At 41.8% G+C, this 22,421-nt stretch overlaps 1 protein-coding gene across 3 annotated transcripts in view; it reads right to left on the minus strand.

The window, feature by feature from the left end:
• Positions 1-4,889: 4,889 nt before the first annotated feature.
• The window catches only part of LOC144720356 (unconventional myosin-Ib-like), a 119,753-nt gene continuing 102,221 nt past the window's right edge, over positions 4,890-22,421 (minus strand). The window contains exons 22-30 of one of the 3 annotated variants that reach the window (XM_078597072.1): positions 20,646-20,732; positions 16,742-16,828; positions 13,721-13,795; positions 12,978-13,112; positions 11,813-11,919; positions 10,584-10,707; positions 10,236-10,385; positions 9,199-9,326; positions 4,890-9,062 (exon numbers count right to left, since the gene is read on the minus strand). In XM_078597072.1, coding sequence (XP_078453198.1) covers positions 8,945-9,062; positions 9,199-9,326; positions 10,236-10,385; positions 10,584-10,707; positions 11,813-11,919; positions 12,978-13,112; positions 13,721-13,795; positions 16,742-16,828; positions 20,646-20,732 — 1,011 coding nt within the window. In that variant the 3' untranslated portion in view covers positions 4,890-8,944. The remainder of the gene's footprint in view (positions 9,063-9,198; positions 9,327-10,235; positions 10,386-10,583; positions 10,708-11,812; positions 11,920-12,977; positions 13,113-13,720; positions 13,796-16,741; positions 16,829-20,645; positions 20,733-22,421) is intronic. The other 2 variants (XM_078597080.1, XM_078597089.1) reach the window with 2 other exon arrangements.

Consider the following 22,421-nt stretch of genomic DNA (forward strand, 5'->3'; position numbering starts at 1 on the left):
ACGTCACAAAGCTCTGCCCCCCCCACCCCGAAAAAAAAACATGCTTCGAATCGCTTTCAACTATTGTCATTGTAGTGGGTATTTAATGTGGCGCTGCACTCTGATGTTGTAGGAGAAAACATTTATTAAAAAGTATATTTAATTAAGTAGAACGTGTCTATATTTATTTAAAGCTGCGCATTTTGATGTGACGTCACATTTCTCAATACCCCCTTCGTCACACATCGTCACAAATGTCTGACCCCACCCCACCCCCCATAGGTGCGTGACGTCATTTATGGACGGCCCCTTAGTCGATCGGCAGGTCAAGTGTAGATGGGGTAAAGTGTCGCTGCTCGCACATCTTACCAAGTTGCGTAGAGCGCTGCACTTGCAGGGCTGCGCCTGTACCGACAATAGCTAATACTACAACCGTGACTTGCACCACTTTAGCATAGTTAAGAGGATGATGATGATAATAGGTAAAGTGGAGTCATGAACACCGTACCAGTATTCCGACAAATTACCAAAACGAGGCGCCACTTTAACAGCGCATGAGATATCGCTTTACTGGTAAGGGTTATAAGTTGGACAAGTTTTGAATTGTCTAGCACGCATGCTATTATATTTAAGAAAATATCATCAATGAATGTGATTAATTTTCACAACAGTTTAACGCATTCATTTTTTTGCTGTACATGGTGGTCCAGATGTCTTGCGACCCCCCCCCCCCCCCATATAATTCTCTAAAACGTAATCTTTTTCAAGTAAGGTTTATTTAAAACACATTAATATGCAAAGGATGAAATGTTCGGGGTTAATTAATTTGGGGGTCACAAGATATCTGGACTACCCTGTACAGTAGTACTATATTATTCCGTATGGCAGCAATATATTCAGGAGCTAGGCGTTAGATGCTCCTGAATATCTGCTGGCCACGTCGATAGGGAGAGTCGCTGTGGTTTTGCTGTTCCTCCTCCATTGAAGGAGCGCAAAACTCCAGTTGTTTACTTCCAATGGTCCATAGTTTGGTTTTACTGGTAGGAACCTCCTGGTTACACCAGCCCACAGGGGATTATTGTGTCCGTCCGTCGTGCAGGGGGAGGGCTGGGTGGGGAGGGAGGGGCTGGGTGGGGAGGGTGGGGCTGGGTGGGGAGGGGAGGGTGGGGAGGGGCTGGGTGAGGAGGGTGGGGAGGGGCTGGGTGGGGAGGGTGGGGAAGGGCTGGGTGGGGAGGGTGGGGCTGGGTGGCACTGGGTGGGGAGGGTGTAGCTGGGTAGGGATGGGCTGGTCACCCCGTGGTGCCCTTATAAAACTCAACGTTTTACCTACTCACGCCGGCTTGTGCCCGCCCTCACAGTCGGCCATATTTAAGGAATACACCACGCCGCCGTTGACCATGGAAATTGACCGAGCAACCCAACATTCCTCCCAGCTCCCTCCGCAGGAATGTGTTCATTGGCCACGCTGTGCCCTAAGGATTGAGTTCCCTGTCAGTATCGCTCACAGAATTCCACCAGGTGGCGGGATACACTCAGCTGTGTTTGTCTTGTAAGAGCCACTATTGGAACATTCGCGCTGTTAGACGCATTGGTACAAATGTTTACTTCTTAATAATACACGGTATTTTCAGCGACTTTGGTGTTATAGTCTACACAGTAAATTACACTATTTTATTTTACAAACTCAAAAAAAAACATTTAGACGAGGTATTTGGATGATAAAATTCAACGTGAATTCCAGCTCAAATGAGCATTTTAATTCTAGATTTGAAGCTTTCGTGACTGCAAGGATTCATATTCTTAGGTTTTTTCGGTAAAGTCACGTAGGTAAAACATTAAAATTAATAAAAGTAAAATAAAAATCACGACGTTTCGGAGGCAACACAAGCTTCCGTCTCATTTACTTGATACAGCTGTCGTGGCTGTGACGGTTCCACCTGAAGACGGAAGCTTGTGTTGCCTCCAAAACGTCGTGATTTTTATTTTATTTTACTTTTATTAATTTTAATGTTTTACCTACGTGACTTTACCGAAAAAACCTAAGAATATGAGCATTTTAAGGCGGTGCTCATCTCCCGCTAACATCCCTGAGCCGGTGATGGAAATTCGACGTTTATATGACGGGAGGGGGAGGGCGAATCTTTTCAGAGGACAATCACTGTTGATATCCATGCAAAGTGGTACTTATTTTATCAACCCTGAAGGGATGGTGGGCTAAGGCAACCCCTAATCAAAGTTTTTACTCATAACCTTCCAATTGCAATCTTTTAACTTTACCACTGAGCCACCTGGCCAGTTATAAAATAAAGGTTTAATAAATAGGTATTATAGTATATCATGGGACCTCCTTTGCCAGTACCAAAATATGATAATTGGGTTTCCTCTTTTTTTGGCAACAAAGCAGGTGTTAAGATGTTAAAACACCAAACTGAAAGCTTTAACAAGGAATCATGTCTGCATTAACCACAATACTTGTGGTCAGAATGCAAACAAAAAACATACTCTGATAAAATATGTGCATTGTCTTTGAAACTGATTGGTCCACATCAGACAGATTTCTTTTGAGCCTAGTCTCAAACGGTGAAGTAGAACCAGAAGACGCCAAAAAGACGCCAAAAGGCGTCCTCTGGTCTAACACCGTTTGAGACTAGGCTCGAAAAAAGCTATCTCTGGTGTGGACCAATCAGTTTCAAGGACAATGCATATACTATCAGAGTATGTTTTTGTTTGCATTCTGGCCACAAATATTGTGGTTAATGCAGACATGATTCCTTGTAAAAGGTTTCAGTTTGGTGTTTTAACATCTTAACACCTGTTTTGTTGCCAAAAAAAGGGGAAAACCTATTCTCAGGTATTATATTAATTATGTCTATTGATCAATGTCGTGAACAGAAGCTTGTTTCGATTAACAAAAATCCAGCTTCCAAAAACTATCATATGCATGACAGTGTGCCTGTCCTGGCATAGCCTCGTCGTGACAACTAATAACACATGCAAGCTTGTATGATGGAGCCATTCATAGTAGTCATACTACAGTGCACATGACCTTCAACCTGCCTGCTCAATCGCTTGCGTTATAGTGGAGACCTGACACTGACAGCTGTTGGATGCTTTGCACGCGCCCTGACAGCAGTGAGCCAAATGGTCCAGTGCCAACAGCCACAACGCTATTCGTGACTATAATATTATTGCATCACAAACATGTCGATGCATGTTTATACTGTTAAACAGGTTAGATATGAAACAAAACTATGCGAAGGCACAGCTCTCGTCATGAAACTTTTAAATGTTCACATTCTTGGTTCTTTCGGTAAAGTCACGTAGAAGGGAAATAATAAAATAATAATAAATAAACATAATAAAATTCTCACGACGTTCCGGCCACAACGCAAGCAGCCGTCCTCAGGTGAAGAACAGGGCTGTCGGAAAGACAACATGAGGACGCTGTCTTTCCGACAGCTCTGTTCTTCACCCGAGGACGGCTGCTTGCGTTGTGGCCGAAACGTCGTGAGAATTGTATTGTTTTATTTTTATCATTTCCCTTCTACGTGACTTTACCAAAAGAACCAATAATATGAATCCTTGCAGTCACGAAAGCTTTAAATCGAAATTTGTTATGTTTATTTGCTATTTTTATTTGAAAATAAATTACGAAGCAGTAACACAAAACCATTCATTCATTTTCCCCCACAACTACTACGAGATCTACTAAAATAGAACCTTCAAATATCATCAATCACTGCCATGTACCACTCATCCATCTTCATTTCATCACCATCATCCAAAAGCTGCACACTATCATGAAATAGTTAACAAAAGGACTCAGATTTCCATTCCTTATAAAACAAGGAAACCTTCTGTACTAGTAGGTCTTATAGAACTGTATAATTGCACCCAAATTAAACGGTGCACAATATGTACGTAATAATGTACAGACCTTTGTTAATCTATTGCTAAGGGCCTTCCCAAGCTGTACCCGACCATATTTCACCATACTGGTCAGTGCAGTTTGGTGAAGGGGGGCCCAGGACCGGTTCAGATACCTCTCGCTATGAATGTTAGCCATTGCCAGAAACAAGCTCGTTTCGCTGGGTTCACAGCACAGCACGCTAACCACTACTCTACTGCTCCAACCTATTCACAATTAATCCCCCTCAACTGAGAAATGTATTAAATACCACTATTGAAAAATTAGTAAAATTGTCACAAGCATTGACTTGCTGCTTTCACGAAGAGATGTGGATTTCTATATCAACACATATCATCACAATGTGGCACTTAAGGTCTGCCCACTACACCACCACTATGGCCAAAATCATACGCATTTTTACAAGTGGAGTTTGGCAAGGAGACCTCATAAATGCAGTTACCGTTTCAGAATTAATATTTCTAAATAGTTTTTAAAAATTATGAAAGTGGGCTATAAAAGTAAAGTAACAAAATATTGTTAAGAATCAAACACGACATTCTTGGTTCTTTCGGTAAAGTCACGTAGAAGGGAAAAAAACAATAAAATAATAAAAATAAAACAATAAAATTCTCACGACGTTTCGATTGCAACACAAGCAATCATCATCAGGTGTGAAAACCACAGCAAGAACATTTAAGTCCAATTACAAAACACAGCACTTGGTGTTATCGTCCATAGTTCAAACTTATCTGAAATACAGATATTTAACAGCAGTCACTGCCAAAAACAATCAAATTATATAGCTGTTTGGAATAATGCATTTTTAAGTGTCGCGCAGGAAATTACTACGTATGTATGTGGCACTTATTTTACACCGTACATTGCCAACCTTGCTAATGATAATTTGATAAGCCCATTGCCGCCAAAAACATACAACGCATGCCCGTTCACGTTTTCACAGTCAAACCATACTCCAGGTGTAAAAAGGTCCAGGCAATACTGTCATATACTAGCTGTATTTTCAAATTACACAGTATTACAACAATTCACACATTGTATAAAGAAAACAACATTTACGCAACTATTAATTGAAGAATTTAACATCACGATTCATGGGGATCTCATTTTCACCAAAGTAGATCAACATGACATGCGGAAACATGTTAAACTACTGGAAAAAAATTACCTTGATGTGTTGTCATTTAATCATACATAACATTTCCTTAAAAGTGTTACAATTTGAACTAACATAAAACATAGAATACAGTATTAGGGATGCTCATTTACAACCAATATTAAGGTCAATGGACAAAGTAACAACAACAAAATATACGAGACCCAATGTATCTAAATATTTTAGATATTTGGGCATTAGATTACGTCTAATCTCTTGACATTGACTTTAAAATTGGTTAAGAATTGAGTACCATACAAGAGATAAATGCTGACGCTCAATGCACGATGCACTGCAACCCCGCGGCCCAGCCTTGTTCGTGCTGCATGGTGAGCTCAGTAGGGTGGCTCGTGGCCTGCACTATTAGCAATCCCAAGAGAAGACAATTTCACAAAAGTGCAATAATAAACGCTATTCATTAAATTCGAATTATAATTAAAAAAACCTTTGATCCCACAAATTAATTTGTTGTACGAAGAATACGATGCAGTGTGTGGGTTGTCAGCAATTTCGTTCACTGAAATATCTATGCAATGTGCTTCGCCATAAGAACATTTGCGGACAATGCCCTTCCTTGTATGAGGTTTCCAGGGCCTTCAGAGTAAGAACCAGACCCATTGCAGTTACTGCAGCATTCACGATACGTCCCTGCAGTGCAGTCAAAACCAGTGTGCCAGCGTGTGTTGCTAAAACCTGGCAGTATAAGCACAGTACATCACCAGCATTTATTACAGCATAGTGAACAATCAGCAAGTTTACTCAGCAGAAATGACTATGGGACACATCGCAGGGCACTGTAAAGTGAGAAATAGTATGCGCTTATGGTGTATAAAATTAGATACCACTTGGCATTGATCAAATCACACATCTTAAGCAGGCGTATTATCAAGGGACAGACTTAATAATATATTTTAATACAGCACTGGATTCAAAACGGTATATGGTATGTTTAATTATTTTGGGAAGCTAAAGACTGCCCATTTGTGTTTGCTGCACTAATAATATTGTGCAATGCAATTCAGCTCCAATGTCTCATATGCCCTGGAAACTATGTACATCTCGACTGGTATCACAATAGATAACTCAGTCCACAATGGGCATCTGATGCCACATTTATCACTTCGATGCAGTAAAGATGGCCAGGCAGTGTCGGGCACGACTACCATGACCATGCGCTGCAATCTTAGCCATAGACCGCCATCATTAATGTGGTAGTATTTGTAATATTGTTTCTACTTTATCGAACATTTGCCTGTGAGATAGTGTTGTGATCCTTACCTTGTTGTTTCTATTGACCATTACAATGGGGCCGTGACAAGAGTGTAACTATTTAAATGAAAAAATTAGACCTTGAAATGAATAAAACCATTTTAGAACTGTGATTCATTTGACCGGACAGTTAACATCAGTAGGGGTATCCAAATAAAATAAGCATATGAAAATAACAAATGACAAACCATGAAAGCACCGAGCATGCATTATATATTTGAACATAAAACATTCTGTTAAGTTTTTAAAAAAATAGAATGTTAAATCCACATTATCTTCACAGCCAAATTGTAGGAAAAATTTATGTTTTGTCAAAAGTGTTTGGCACATTTTCACGTGTTGTGTACAATGGCTCATAATTGCATAGCATTCTGTAATGTTACAACTGTATAATAAAGCTAAATGCTTTATTATGGAAGCTAAATGCGTTTTTATCTCTTGGAACTAAAATCTGAAAAATTAAGCAATTGATTGTTGTGAGCATATTAAGTTAGCTTCCATAGTAATTACTAATTTTGTTAAATCAAAAACACATTTCTTCTTAGTAAGTAATGCGAATGTAAACTAAAGGTATTTGCAATGTAATAAACAAAGTGAAATTTTAACTATGCATTGTGATTAAATATCTAGCTTGATAGGAAATGTGATAGTATGCCAACTGGTGAAATGGTGAACAATAGTTAAATGTTTAGTCTATATAGTGTATAACAAATGTTACATTTCAAATCATGCGAGAACATTTATATATTTTTTTGAGAAAAACAAAACGATCAACGCCATGGTGGAGTTCAGAGTAGAATTATGTACACTTTAGAGAATATATACGCATCACCAATAACAGAAAAGAGACAACGTTATGTGTTTTGGCCTTTTCAATATTGTTCCAGAATGTTGATATACTTAATATGTAATGCTCAGGTAACATACCAAATATTATTGTTTTAACTGCATTGCACTTTGGTCAACATCACTAAACACTGTGGGTTTAAATGCCAGTCAAGGGTCAACTTAACACGTAGGCTTTTGCAACCCATATCCATAAAAGGGTTTTGTGGGTTATATCGTGTAAATATGAATGTGTCATGAAACCCACCACCACCCGACACGGCCAATTAGTAAGGATTGTCACGTAAACACAACGTGCCAATTAGTCACTACTTCTGCACACCGGTGCGTTTGAGAGTAAACACACAAATTGTATCGACTTCATAACAATCTTACACTTCCATCAAGGACTCAAAGAGGTATTACAAGGGGGGCAAAAGCTGCGTCATTGTATTAGCAGGGAAATTCTCTGCATGTCTTAAGACACCACTGCTAATTTTATAGGGTGGTGCATTGTCAACTTCATCCAAAAAATGTTGTTGTTCAGTTTCTATTTGGTATTGCATAACCCCAAAAAAATACACGGATGTAAAAAATGTTTCTTCCAAACACCACATGTGTTTCTTCGTACTGCATCACCAGAAATCTCGTTCTAAAACGTGTTCATCCCAACTATCATCACTAACTCAATGTGCTGGCATCCACCACAGCAGATATGTAGCTATCTTCAGGTGTTAAGCTGATACCATGTTATAAATGTTAAAAGTTCCCCAACACTGTGAGCAAAAGAACATCACGTGACCAACGGCTGTACTGTATTCGTAAAATAACTTTAATTTTGAATTTGTTAGGTTAATAAAGAAATATTAACCGTAATGTATTTATCCAACGAAACATTCTGAACGTATCCATAATAGTTCAACATTTTAATTATTACATCAGTAATACCAATTATGGTACCAGTAATACGACTTATGGTACTAATCATTGAGTAAATCTTCATCAGTAACAAGTGAACAATGTGAAACTGGCAGCAAGTTTCTATCAAGTACATTACTATCTTCAATAAGAGTCATCATACATTTTATTCAATATGTTTTTCAAAGTATGTTTTCAATTTAAAATAGGCAATGAAAATTAATTTCCATCTACATAAAATCGGAATTACATCCAATAAAAAACACATGAACCTTTACATGACTTAAATTTGGCATTTTTTAGAAACAGCCCTCATTTTTAAAATGTCAATAGCAGTTTGTTCTGAAAAGACATTTGAGTTTGCAATAGCTATGTAAATGCGTCTACTTTTCATAACATTTGCTTATCAACGTTTAGAAAACGATTCAAAAATAGACATTTTATATGATTACATGTCATTCTTTATCCATCATTTACAAATGTCTCGACAGGACAGTTGTGGAGGGCACTACCATTTAAATTTTCACTTCAATGCTCCCTTGCCGTTCATTTCTATGTAAACCGTGGCAGAAACTTTAAAAGGCACCCCTGTGTATGTGCAAAAGACAGGGCCTTTGCTGTTTTACCATTTACCATAGTAATTCGGCCTTCAATACTAACTCCAAAAAAAACCATCTCAGTAGACATTTCTTCATGTGGCACCTTGACAATCTATCCCTGCTTAATGCATTTGCTTAAAAAAATAAGATCTCGTTATGGCCCTCTCTGTTAGCATTGACTTAAATCTGCCAGCTTTGATGCAATGGGAATGGGGAAAAATGAGGGGCGACAGTCGGGTGTGAAGAGTAGATGATGTGGCAGCTGAATTTCTAGATGGCGACCTCCAGTCCCGTGCCCTTCCGCTTGCACACCAGCTTAGCTCCGTTGCTCTGGCCCGACGGGGAAATCCTTACGTTGACTTGGGTTTCCTTAAAACGCACTGGAAACCTGTGAACAACAGAGGTACGACAGCGATGGTACACATGCATGACCACAAACTAATAAGCTACAACGTATGTCACGCAGTTGGCCAAGTTACCCAGGGAACTGTGGGCTGCTGAGCGGCCGTAGTGGAGTAACTCACTCGTTGGAGATTTTTATCTCCACTTTCTCTTTGTTGCTCGCCATGACCGCACGATGAATCTTGGTGATGAGCTCTATTGCATGCTCACTGCTCAGTACAAAGTCGCCCTTGCCCGCTGCCGTGGTGCCCTGTGGAAGGAGGCATTGCGATGGTCTTTAACGTTACATACATTGATAAAGATGCCCGTATCGTATTAACAGACTGTAGGGGAAAGTACAGTTAGCGAGCACCTATGAAGTTTGTCACAGCACACGAGGGGGTGGGTGGCCAGCACATGCCCGGCTGCCTTTTTCTCCCTAGTGGCGATGTTCACACATCACACCAAGTACTCATTTGAGGTTGAGTCGACCTAGAGGAAGCCCAGGAGGGGTTCTGATAATCGTTACTGATGTTGAGCAGTAATTGAACTCAGGTTGCTGCGTTCACAGCACAGTGTGCTAACTGCTACTCTACCGCTCTCCACAATTACATACATACGCACAAATACACAAACATACCTTAGCAGTGTTTTATTTTAGCCGCGAGTTGGTCAAAAGAGGTGAATTGACATATATACTGTGTACAACCTTGAGTTTTAAATTGCGTTCTTCCCACTGATATCTGCACACATGAACTCATATGGAGAACTGGCATCACCAGTGACTGTTATTATGCATACACACCTCAGATTAGCACGGTTGGCAACGTAGGGTGCGAAAGAATATCAACATACATATATACTATAAAAAATGCAATGTAATAAAATATAAAAACATAAAGTTAACCTCTATTAACAACAACAGGCAACATATGCCAGTAATTGACGTTGATGTAACCACAGCGCTTGTGCCCAGCTAGCTGCACATGTACATCAAACGAAGACAAAGATCCCCCGTATAGCCTTAACAAACTGTTGGGGCAAGTGCTGTTAGCGAGCACCTATGAAGGCCGGCACAGCACACGTGGGGGTGGGTGGCCAACACCACGCCTTTGTCTCCCTGAGGCTGAGTCGACCTCGGCGCACATGTACATACACAAGTACAGACATGCATGCATACCTGTTTTAAGTGCAGAGCCAGCAGGCCATCGGTTAGACTGCTGAGAGAGAGACCCGTGACCTCTTTCAAAGCAATTTCCGACTTCACCTGCCCCGACTTGTCTGTCAGAAACAGATTCTTCTTTGTGAGCACCACCAGACGTGGTGAACCCTAAAATGCAAGACCGCGAACAACCATTCACAACAGTGCTCACACGCTCAAGGTACTTTCATTAATGCTCATATTCAAAGTCAATCGATAGTACTTAAACAATAAATAATCGGTGCGCAACTCTTAAAAATGCTGTGTTCACTGAAGCAGCAACTCGTGCCTGAAGTACGACAACCGATAAGGCGCCAACAACTTCACCTTTCCGTTGCCTCGGTTGATCTTCAAAATGCTCTCGGCAAAGATGTGCGGGCCTGGCACCGCGGTCGCGAGCTTGTCGTACTTGGTCATATCCAGGTAAGTGCCCTTGAAGGGCTGCGGCACCCTGTGCAGGGGAAGGTGACCAACACTGAGGTAACGTGATGATCTCGGGCCGTGGTTGTTGCGTGCATATAATCCAGCTATATAGAGGCGAGAGTTGTGAAACCGCCATGGGTGGCCAGAAACACGCAACAGCCATTGATTGCGTCCTGACTCACCTGTGTGGATATCTGAGTGTCATCCCCTCGTATGAGGGTTACTCTGGATTGTCTAGTTTTCTCCCACATGTAAAACAATAATTGCCAAATAAATATGTCCAAATATCCAAAAGCAGGACTCTCCTGCAAAAGAGTAGAGTAGTGAGACCCAGCGAGGCTTGCCTGGATATACTGGATATGATATTATTATTTCCTGCACTACAAATTCCATTATTGTGCCTGTAAAATTGTTTACATATGAATCAAAAGAATGTATACGCTCGTGTTCAAAATACTGCAGGTGGCAGGTGTTATATTTTTAGGGGGGCATATAGCCAATTCATCCATGTTGAACAAATGGGTAGGAAGTTGTTGAGCTATTGACAATGTATTGCACTGCAACAATATAAATGGCCGCTAGGGTTGACCAATAGAAAACTAGTGATGGGAGACGAGTGGAGGAACATTCTAGAGGACAACCAATTGTAAGATGCTGCACTTGGAATCGGATTCACTCATGGGAAAATACAACACACAAAGTACAATTCCTTGCAACAGTATACAATTATAAAAGATTGACAATACACATTCAAACATCAAAATACATTGAAGATCTTCATAGGACCATTGCTAGATATATACCCGATGACGGCCCGTCGTTTGGGTGCCAGTGGTGTGAAAAAAAATACTTTCCTGCATGTTATGAAGATTATAAACGGCATACGCATGACCCACAACTCCCTCCTTTCCCCTGTAACCCCTCGCCCCTCATCCCACCCTTGCTGGCTTATGTCCCCCACCAATGTTGGCCTCTGTGCCCCACCAATAGATTCACCCACTGGCCAGCACTGCATATACCATAATGGTTGTGTGAAAAATAGAAGTTTAATGACACTGGGTAAAAAGAAAGTGGCAAATGAACCCCTCGGGGAAAAAAAGGAATAGTGTCCAGGACGTTGTAGTCACACGCACGTGGTTGGGTAGAGAGCCTTCTTGTCTTTAAAGAGCTCACTAGCAGACAGTTTCTCTTCGAAGATGGCTTTCTTCTTGTCATCAAACTTGCTGCGGTAGACCTTGCACTGTAGACACAGACAAAGATCCCCCGTATAGCCTTAACAGACTGTTGGGGCAAGTACTGTTATAGTGAGAATCTATAAAGGCCGGAACAGCACACAAGGGGGGTGGACAGCACCATGCCCGGCAGCATTTGTCGCCCTAGTGGCGATGTTTACACACCGCACCAGATACTCATTTTAACTAGGGGAGGCCCAGGACCGGTTTAGATAATAGTCACTGGTGTTGACCATGAGCGGCAATCGAACTCGGGTCGCCGGATTCACAGAGCAGCACACAAACCGCGACACTAACCACTCACCGGCATATGGAAGCATGTGACTCAGTCTAGCTAGCTGTTGGAAAATGTTTAAGTCCCTGTTGTTCCATCGAATACCTTTGTAGCCTTTGGCAATAGACATAATGTGAATGCTGACAGAAAGATATATATTCGCCTACAGTTATGTGTGTTTGTACACTACCCAATATGAGGCTTCCAAAAGAGGTGACAAAAGTTGACAGCATCAAAAAAATAGTCAATTTACCTGTTAATAAACGTTGAGGATCTTAATTATTATTGTAATTACACAGTGCGCAGCAATGGTCACAAAAAAATATCTTCCAATTCTGTCCTTTTGAGTATTGCGTACTAAATAAATGAGTGGACAATTGCAATGAATTACTGCATCGTAAATATGAATTCCAAAAAACTATTCCGACATCTGCAGAATAAGCACCGACACTGAAGTGGTGTAATCATCACTCAATGAGTCCGTGCTCTGAGAGGCTTTGCTGTAGAGTGAATATAGTGCCAGCAAAACAACCGCTGCTGCCAAGTGACCACTCTTATCTGTGGAATAATCACTTATAATAGGGAGAATCAATGAATGGATAACAGAAGTTTTTCATAGATCAATTTTGAGCTGCGAAAATGCGAGTTGCATATAATCGGGCCATGGATAATCGGGGTTTCACTGGAACTCAGGTTTTGGACTTTATACCTCGGTAAAAAAAAAAGAGTTTTGTATTTTCCCACTGAGTGATCAGCCAGCTGCGAAGCATATTGTGTATGTGCGGCACTGACCCTCCACAGGTGGTGCATGCGTCGCAGCTCCTGGTCTGCAGGCTCCAGGAACATGTTGGGGTAGGCAGGCCACTTGCGATCCGTGGGAGACAGCTTGGGCAGTGAGTCCCGCAGACGCAGGAAGTATCGCCTCATCTGCCCACAAACGATGGGAGAGATCACGTCTCAGGAAGGGCACTTTCACCGCTTACTATCAAACATTCCCAGCTGTTCATTTATTACCTCTGAGTATTTTTTCCAATTTTTGAGCTCTGAATGGGGCCTGAATATATATATATATGCACACGTTTGGAATAATGTTTTAATTAATTTTCATTTTGGGTGCAAACAAATGTTAAAGCATTAAAAAGGTAATTTCCAATTGATGTCAAGAGGATTGGACCTTGAAGTTGCTTATTAAAATAATTAAAGTAAGACAGAATGCATTTATGCCAGATATTGCTACCAACATATATTATCTTTATCTGAACAGCTAAGAATCAAATCCAAGCCATGGAACATTGTAATTATCAACATCATATTAGGCATAAATGTGCACGCATGTGCACACACAAGACAATGCTCTATAGATTATATGTGAAAGCATTGCTAATGAAAAGCTTTTCAGGTCATTAAAGCACAGAGAGGGCAGGATAGGTTCAGCTACCACATGTCACTGACATTTTCCATAACTGGAAATTGAACGCAAGTTGCTGGGATCAGAAGTTTACAATGGTTACACTGTCACTTGGGCTTGTACTCACGATGCAGAGAATCATGAAATCGTAAATCCTCTTGCCGGCATTTACTTTGAAGTGCTTCCGATGCGCCTTCCGCACCTGCACAGGTGTGTTGGGGTCAGGGGTCGGGGTACACGTGTTGACAAGAGCGATTCTTAGAAGCAGCTTAAAGGATTGAAATTGCTGTTCCTTCGCCAGAACACAGTGCATCTGGCAACACTACAATAATCCACTATCACTCTTTCTTGGGGAGACACGCGAAAGTTAGTAAGCACAACCACCGTTGCGTCGGTTCGTTAACATTGACATGCTAATCTCTCATAATACAATGGCCACCTCCTCAGCTCTGGCAGCTCTTGCATCAACCCCCCCCCCCATCACGGTTCCCATTTTATGGTTTCACACTTGCTTAGGCACAATCTCTAGCCCCCACCCTCTTGCTCGATGCGGCACCCCCCCCCCACCCCTCTCAACGATGTATAATCAGGACTTGTTTCAGCAGCCTGTTTCTCTCTCCCACCTGAAGACGATTGCTTGTGTGGCGATCGAAACGTTGTGATCGATTTTTTTTTCTACCTACGTGGCTTTACCGAAATAATCAAAGAGTATGGTAAGCAAGTGTTACACACACCACCAATTACCAATTATCTGACGAGACAAATAGAGGCGGATTCTTGTGTGACTTATAATTTTCCATGCATGAAAATGATGGAACCACTGAGTCACATGGCTCCGTAATTTACTCCAGGTTACAGAATGCACAATGAATTCAGTGCATCCTCGTTTTTCAATATCCTATGTGCATCGCAGTCTTGTACCATATGATAGAGCTTTGTGTTATAGAGTCAAAATGCCAATGCAACTATGGGCATGAAATACATAAGTGTATGCATATGTGTACGATAAATGTATGGATTCCATTTGATAAATGTTTTAAACGGGCATTAGTCAGTGGTCCATGCCTGGAAGAAAAAAACACAATTAAAATATATATTATGTACGTAATAAATGTTCTGTGAAGTGTAGGGCCTGAGAAATGCTTATTCTTAGTGGATGTTATGACTGTATAGAGCCTGAGCAAAATGTCACCATTTTGTGTCACCAAGTCATGGTGTTAATCCCAACTCCAGTTTAATGATAATTCACAACTACGTTTGAGTTGTAATAGAATATTACCCGTCCAATGTACACTGCAATATCCCACAGGACCTTATTGTTGGATATACAGGAGTTGGTAAATAAATGTAATGTTGTATGGGAACACATTCAACATCATTAGCTATGGTTTATCCGCTGCTGGATGAAGGCCTCCCCACCCTGTTGCCCTGCCTCAGGCGTGCGATGTGCATGTAAGCTCGCCTCATTCCCTTAATCTCAATGGTGCTCATCATCTCAAGCGTGTTTGCTCCTTTGGCTCCCATTCCACGACTGGTCTCGTCTATCGGCTATCATGCATTCTCATGAAGTGTCCTGCACAAGCCCACTTACTTTCCAGACCGGTCAATACGATGCATCTATTTTGCATTTGTTACCTAATCTGTCTTTCTCTCAGTGTAATTTCAAGCATGCATCGCTACATGGCTCTCTGCATACTTTACAGCTTGCCGTTACATTTCCTTTGTCCGGGTTCATGTTGCTGATCTATTTCTAATGACGAGTGAGTAATATGCAATGTAAACTTCATTCTCCAGGCACATGGCTTTGTTGCCTTTCATCATCAAACGGAGTTTTGAAAAAGCATCCCACCTTGCTCTCGTCTGCCTCTCCATTGCATGATTTAAATTGAAAGCTGTTGATTTGTGGTATCACATATTGCCTTTTCTCTTTTATGTTTGTACTTTGCCGACCAACTTGCATTCTCATGCAAAATGACAACGCCATTTATTAAATTATTTAGTGGTGGCATCCGTTCACTTTCTTTTTTATCTCCGTGGATTTAAATCTGTTGCTTAAAATCAGTCAACCTTCTCCCACATTGCAAAGGAAATGTAACTGTTGACAATATGACGCACTTGAAATTGGTATTGTCACAAAGCATGCAAATGTCCTGAAAAAGAAAACAAGGTGAGGAATTGTTATTTGGTTAGTGTACAGAAAAGTAATGTTTGTATTGACATAACATTAACTATGCTTACACACACGTGGATTTAGATTAACAAAGGAAGTTAAATACAGAGATAATGCTGTTCAAGGACCCCACAATTTGTTCAAGTTTTTTTTTATTTGATGGACCTCACATGACCGCCAAAAGTCAATGCACTAGGCTGAAGCAATGCCTACATGCGAGGTGATGTCAACTGCATGGATGCACATTCTTAAGGGGATCCCACATCAGCATTTCCTCTAAAGTGTAAGTAATAGACCAGATCAGCACATCAGCAGCCCTCTGGTTGTGCGATTTATACCTTACACACATCTGCACCCGAGAGAATTCCTACAAAAGGTGGAACGTTCTCTTCACTCATTTAACCAGTGCGATCCCGTAGACCAATCACACCTGCACAATGTTTTGTCGAAGTGTTTTGATTAATACAGAGCCACCTTGCCTCCAATCCACATGTATGTACGGGAAAGCATTATAGAGCAAACAAGAGCTTGGATGAGCACTCAAGTGTCAATGTTTACGTACAAAACACCTGCAACACAAAACACCAGGTCGGCTGAAAGCAAAGAATGCTATTACATTTTAGTTGGAACTTGTTACCTCTAAGGTGTCAGAATATCAAACTGCTTAGCTGCAGGGGCAAGTTGCTGTGTGGGAGTCAGGTGCATTACATTATTTATGGTGCAAGTTAATCCATAAAAAAAAACACTTGTGGTTTTCACAAACCTCACTGGAGTCTACGCAATGACTAACAAGGTCAACACAGTGAGGCAAAGAATGGCACGGCAAAGCACAGCGCAATTTAATATTGCATAGCAGAGCTAAGCAAAGGACAGCACAGCCCACGGCAGCAGCAGCATAGAACAGCACAGCAACATACACGTGAGCTCAGCACAGTAAAACATGGCAGAACAAAGCATACAGCTTTGCAGATACACCACCTTGTGCCCTGTCCAGTGTGCCCAGATTACAGCCACTGCATGCTTGCGTCTTCCAAGCTCCTTCCTCTGATTCACCTGCCGTCGAACCTAGAATCCAGCCGTCACGCCGTAGAGCCACAAACACTCCGAATACACTAAAGTTCAAGAGCACAGCTTAAAGCTTCATACACGTTGGCTCGGAGCACTTAAAAGTGATCTCACATTAACGGACATCAGTGTGCATAGATTTCAATTATTTAAAAGCCACGCAATGCTATGGGTGATTTGAGTTGTATGATAAATGTAATCAATACCTGAACAAATGTGCGTGCTGTAATAGCCATTAAGGGGTATAGAAATAAACTTGCAATGCTGAACAAAGGCTGAAAGAAAGGGACAATTACTATTTGGCTCTTTCGGTGAAGTCACGTAGAAAGAAAATAAAATAAATAATAGAATACAACGTTTCGTCATCAGATAGAACTCAATTTGAGAGAGAGACAAAACACAGACACGGAGACACAGACAGACACACAAGCAGAGAGAGACAACACAGAGACACACAGAGAGAGACACACAGAGAGAGACACACAACATAGAGACATAGAGTGTGTCTCTGTGTAGTCTCTCTCTGCTTGTATGTCTGTCTGTGCGTCTCCGTGTCTGTGTTTTGTCTCTCTCTCAAATCTAGTTCTACCTGATGACGACTGCTTGTGTTGCAAATGAAATGTCGTATTCTATTATTTAATTTATTTTCTTTCTACGTGACTTTACCGAAAGAACCAAAGAGTAATTCCTGCAGTCACGAAAGCTTCAAATCAAGTTTGACGGAGACAATTGTCTATTGGACGAGCTACACATGGTCATTAAAACTGCCTAGAATAGGGAACAGCCGTCACAGGACTGGAAGAATGCAATTATAAGACTGCATATGACAGGCGATATAAATGAGTGTAGTAACTCTTGGGGGACAAGTATCTTGAGCATTCCCGGGAAGGTATTCACCAGAATATTTATGAATAGAATAAATAATCAAAATATAAAGTTACTTAAGGGAGAATCCGTGTGGACTTAGATCTGCGAGGGGCTGCAAGTGATAAGATCGGCAGATAGAGAAGAGTTGAGAGTATGGAGAGAACCTTTAGATTTCCTTTGTGGGCTTTAAGCAAGCCATCGATTCTGTGTGCCAGAAAGGCCTCTGGGAACTGTTAGGCTTGCTATGGCGTCCCAGGTAAGATATGTCGGCTGCTTCAAAACATGTATGATGGGACTCAGGCCTGTGTATGAATTGGGGGCGAGACATCGGAATGATTGGATGTTAGGACAGGTGTTTGTCATGGTGATATTATTGCCTCCCATCGTTTGTTTTATTGAGCTTGACTCTGTATTCATAAACACCACGACTATGGTGAGCAGAGTAGAAAATCCAGGAGTTTTGTACAGGCAAGATTAATGTGAGGGACTACAGAGATGATGCAGGTCTGTTGACTAGGACCTTGGCTTGGAGCCATAGAATTGGTGTTAGTTTTAGACTGTGACTGGACACTGGGATCGTTTTACGTCCCCTCCGCTCTCAATCTCTCCTACTACTCCTAACCGTCCCCCCCTCTTCCTTGTGCACAATCCCCGTTTCCGCTCCTTTCACCCTACTTGCCCCCTTGCAATGGAACAAACTTCCCCTCCGCATTAAGCAGCAAGCAACCATCACTGTCTAGTTTCCGCTCCTCGCTCAAGACCACCACCACCTCTTCTCCCTGGCCCATCCATCCCTCCACCCCGAGGTACCCCCTTAATTCCCGTACCCACTAACCTCCCTCCCCATCCCTATTCACCATATCACTTTTAGCTACCCTAATTTTACCATTCATAACCCTTGTAAAGTGGCTTGGATAAAAGCGTGATGTAAATATAAGATATAAGAAACGGGAGTCCTTGCAGTAGGATGACAGGTCCTGGTAGGAGGAGAGAACGTTGATATGGTACATGAATTTGTTGTGTACTTGGGCAATAATGTCCGTAATGCAGGTGGCTGTGAGAAGGAGGTCAAGGAGGCTCTTTGCTTCAGCAGGGCAAACGTGTAGTGGGGCTAGGGAAACCACTTCGGAAGGGAAAAAGAGATAAATCTAAGTGTAAGCAAAATGGTGCATGAGGCAGGGGTGCCACTTGTATTAATGTATGGATCAGAGAGCTGAACCCTAACCAAGCGGCTTGGAAATAAGTTATTGGGAACTTGAGCCACAAGTGTCTGAGGCAGATGCTACGAATGTAGTGGCAGAAAAGGATGAGCAATGCACACATCTGGAGGAAACATGGCAGGTAAATGCTGCAGCTATGACTGGGAAATAAAACTAAAACAGGTTGCACTGGGGGGGCAAGTGGGGGGGGGGGTTGCCGAGACGGACGCTGGAAGGGCCTCCATGAGTCCGGAGGCCAAGGGTAAGGCCTAAGACCATATGGTGGGATATGTTGGGGTAGATTTTGCAGGTCATGTGTCTACTCTGTAGCAGCTTACAGGATCTGGCAGATGGTAGAATGAATTAGTGAGGTAGGGTGGCATCACCGGCTTTGGCCATGATGACATTTGGACCTTGACTTTGCTAAAAAAATTCAGGTACTGCATTATTTAGACGACTAAAGAGTTCCACCGTGCCACGTGCACAGGGCGACAGTTCACCGTTACCATTATCCAGGGAGCCATGGTTTACTATGCAATGGCATACACAAGGTAGCAGAGCACAGGAGTAGGAGCAGCTTGCTCTACCAGTTTGTTACAGCTGTCACCACAAATCATTCTCTAACACAAGCACCAATGTAGTGATACATCTTCGTCTTTTTTACGTGGAATGGCTGTATTTATTATTCCACTGTTCTTGCTAAACTGCACTGGCAGTCAATTTTTTCAGGCAAATCTTCAATTTTTCCTCCTCGCATGCAAATGTCACGAAAATAAACTGAACAATAAATACACGTGCTGGTTTTTCTATAGTCAGAGCAGCCTTATAATGCTTTAAAATGGACAAAATTGAATTGAAAAATATGCTATGCTGTTGAATGCCTAGTTCAGTGGTATACATTTCTGGCACGTTTCAGAGTGTAACTGAACTGACTATATATTATTGGCATTTACATAACCTGACGTGGTATTTGAGGAAAATGCTAATGAACAAATGTGAGGTTAATAATTGTCAATAAAATAAAAAAGTGATTGGTGAATTTGTTTGTCGAATCATAACAAGTACTGCAATATAAATAAACGCAATGGTTATTGTCAAAGATTAAATCGTTAGTCTTGGTAATCCACTCCTTGTGGAAAGCCAAACTGTGGGGGGAAACTGACATTGTAATCTGTGGGGAGAAAACCTGTAGAGGAAAAGTAAAACTGCATTCATTCACATGCAGTTAGTGTAAAGAGGTGAAATAAACCATTGTCACAACCATAAATAACAAAGCAATGTGTCAACAGAAATGTTAGACAAACATCATGGTAAAATGAAGACACCAAAATACAACTTAATGATAGAGCTATGCAAGTTACACATTACCATGCAAGGTTAGATTTACTGAATTCGTGAATGTGGTTAGTCACATGGTCTGCTTTTGCCAACGTTGAAACCTTGAAATGAATGCAGTCGTTAGTGTTTACGGATCACATTAGTGGTTACAGATCACGTCGAAATGTGCAGTGAACACCTATCTGCCCATGGATCGTGACAATTATTAGTGGTTACAGATCACTTCGTTTTACGCAGTTAAACAAACCATGAAGGCAAACCAGCTACAACGGCCCTGGCATGCAAAGCCATGCAAAATCCTTCTCAGCGTTGATGCAACTCCCTGGGCCATGTGAAGCAGTGTAGTGATACCGGTAGAGGGGCTAGGGGTGCAGCAGGGCACAGAGGTCTGGCATGGAACTAAGCGGCCTCACCTGGAAGCCACACCAGTAGGCGCGAATAACGGTCGCGGCGTCGTTGAGTTTTTTCTGGTGCTTGAGGTGGCGCAGGAGTCTGCGGGCCTGGCGACACGATGGGGGACACGGCGGCGAGCGCGAGCGCACGTCGATGGAAAGACAAGAGACAGAGGCAAGAAACGGCGGCGGAGGCACGGGTGGGCTGAGCAAGTGCACATGGGTGCTCAAGCCACGAGGTACATGGGCACACAGAGACACACAGAGGCCGACTGCATGGACAGATGGACACAGATGTGCGCAGGCAGACGTGAAAAACACGTAAATATTGCACAGATAAAAGAAGTAGGCCTTTGTTAAGCTTTAAAGCCAATGCAGAAAGTGCAGTTAGTGAGCGTCTATTAACGGTGGTATGGCAGTCGAGAATGTGGCTTGGCTAATTCTATACCCAGCTAACTTTGTATCCTTGGTGCTTACGATATATTGATGGACTAAGCTGGGGTGCTCATTTTAGGCTGAGCTGACCAATGATGATACGCAGGCCAGGTCAGACACCAATTGTTACTTGGGTGCAAGCATCATCACGCAATGCAATTATCGCTAGAACACCACTCCAAACAGAGGTGTGGACACATGCTATTTTCGTTTATCTTACTTTTCATCAGCCATACAGATATGGGCAGAAACGAAAGTGCAGGAATACCTGTTGGATCTCACGTGAAATTTGTACCGAAACATTAACAGGAAATTAGTTTGACAGTTAAATATAAGAAAATGGTGCATGTTTTCTAGTTTTGACATTGTAGGTCAGGTCACTGAAGCCTTAGTGTAATTGTTTTCAATTGAGCAGATCTTGTAGCATGTTACTTCGACATTGACACTCATTTGTTCGCAATGCTATGCACGTGTGTGTTTCCCGTACATCTTCCAGTATAGTAGGGCGTGTGTTCCATTGTGTACCCTCCTGTCCAGGTGCCCTTGGGTTCACTGGACATGCATCGATCACCAAGCTGATAAGTAAGCTTCCAAAAGCAGGTGGCAAAGTCCCCTGGCTGAAGGGACCCCGGGCCCCCCCACACCCCACTTCGTTTACCGAGGCCACTCATCCCTCGCTCGTCTCAACCAACACCACACTACCCGCTCTGCATCTGCAAAGCAAAAAAAATTTAACTACTCCCCATGTCGGAGCGCACTTCAATGCTGAGAATGAGAGTGTGGTGGTGCCTGTTTCAGTGGTTTGCCCTCATATTTCGTCAGGATTTTTTTCTCACTTTGTCAGGATTTTTTCCTCATATTTTGTCAGGATTTTTTTCTCATTTTGTCCGGATTTTTTTCTCACTTTGTCAGTATTTTTTCCTCATTTTGTCAGTATTTTTTCCTCATAATTTGTCAGGATTGTTTCCTCATATTTCATCAGGATCTTTTACTAATTTTGTCAGTATTTTTCCCCCTGAAAAATGTTGTGCCATGCACAATATTCACGTGATTCTTAACAAGTCATTACACACAAGTTGAGAAATGAGTCCCGTTTTTAAAAGGGGCTCCTTCCAGCTTGGGTGCAGCAAAGACATTTGCATTGTTAGAATGCTGTTATAGTGAGCCTCTTCTTTGTTCCAACAAAACCGTTTCAAATTTTACTTTGAAAGCTTCAATTCTCACGTGGATGTTGCTCAGTAAGATCCTTAATCTGGTTCTTCAAAGCAAGTTTAAAGAACAAGAGTTGGTCCATTATGATCATATAATGGAAAACACCTTATAGCCTTTCATAGTTAGTGGAAGATATTCCACAGTGGTACT

This window comes from Lampetra planeri, chromosome 1 (assembly GCF_965212315.1).
Source record: "Lampetra planeri chromosome 1, kcLamPlan1.2.h2, whole genome shotgun sequence".
Taxonomy (NCBI): Eukaryota; Metazoa; Chordata; class Hyperoartia; order Petromyzontiformes; family Petromyzontidae; genus Lampetra; species Lampetra planeri.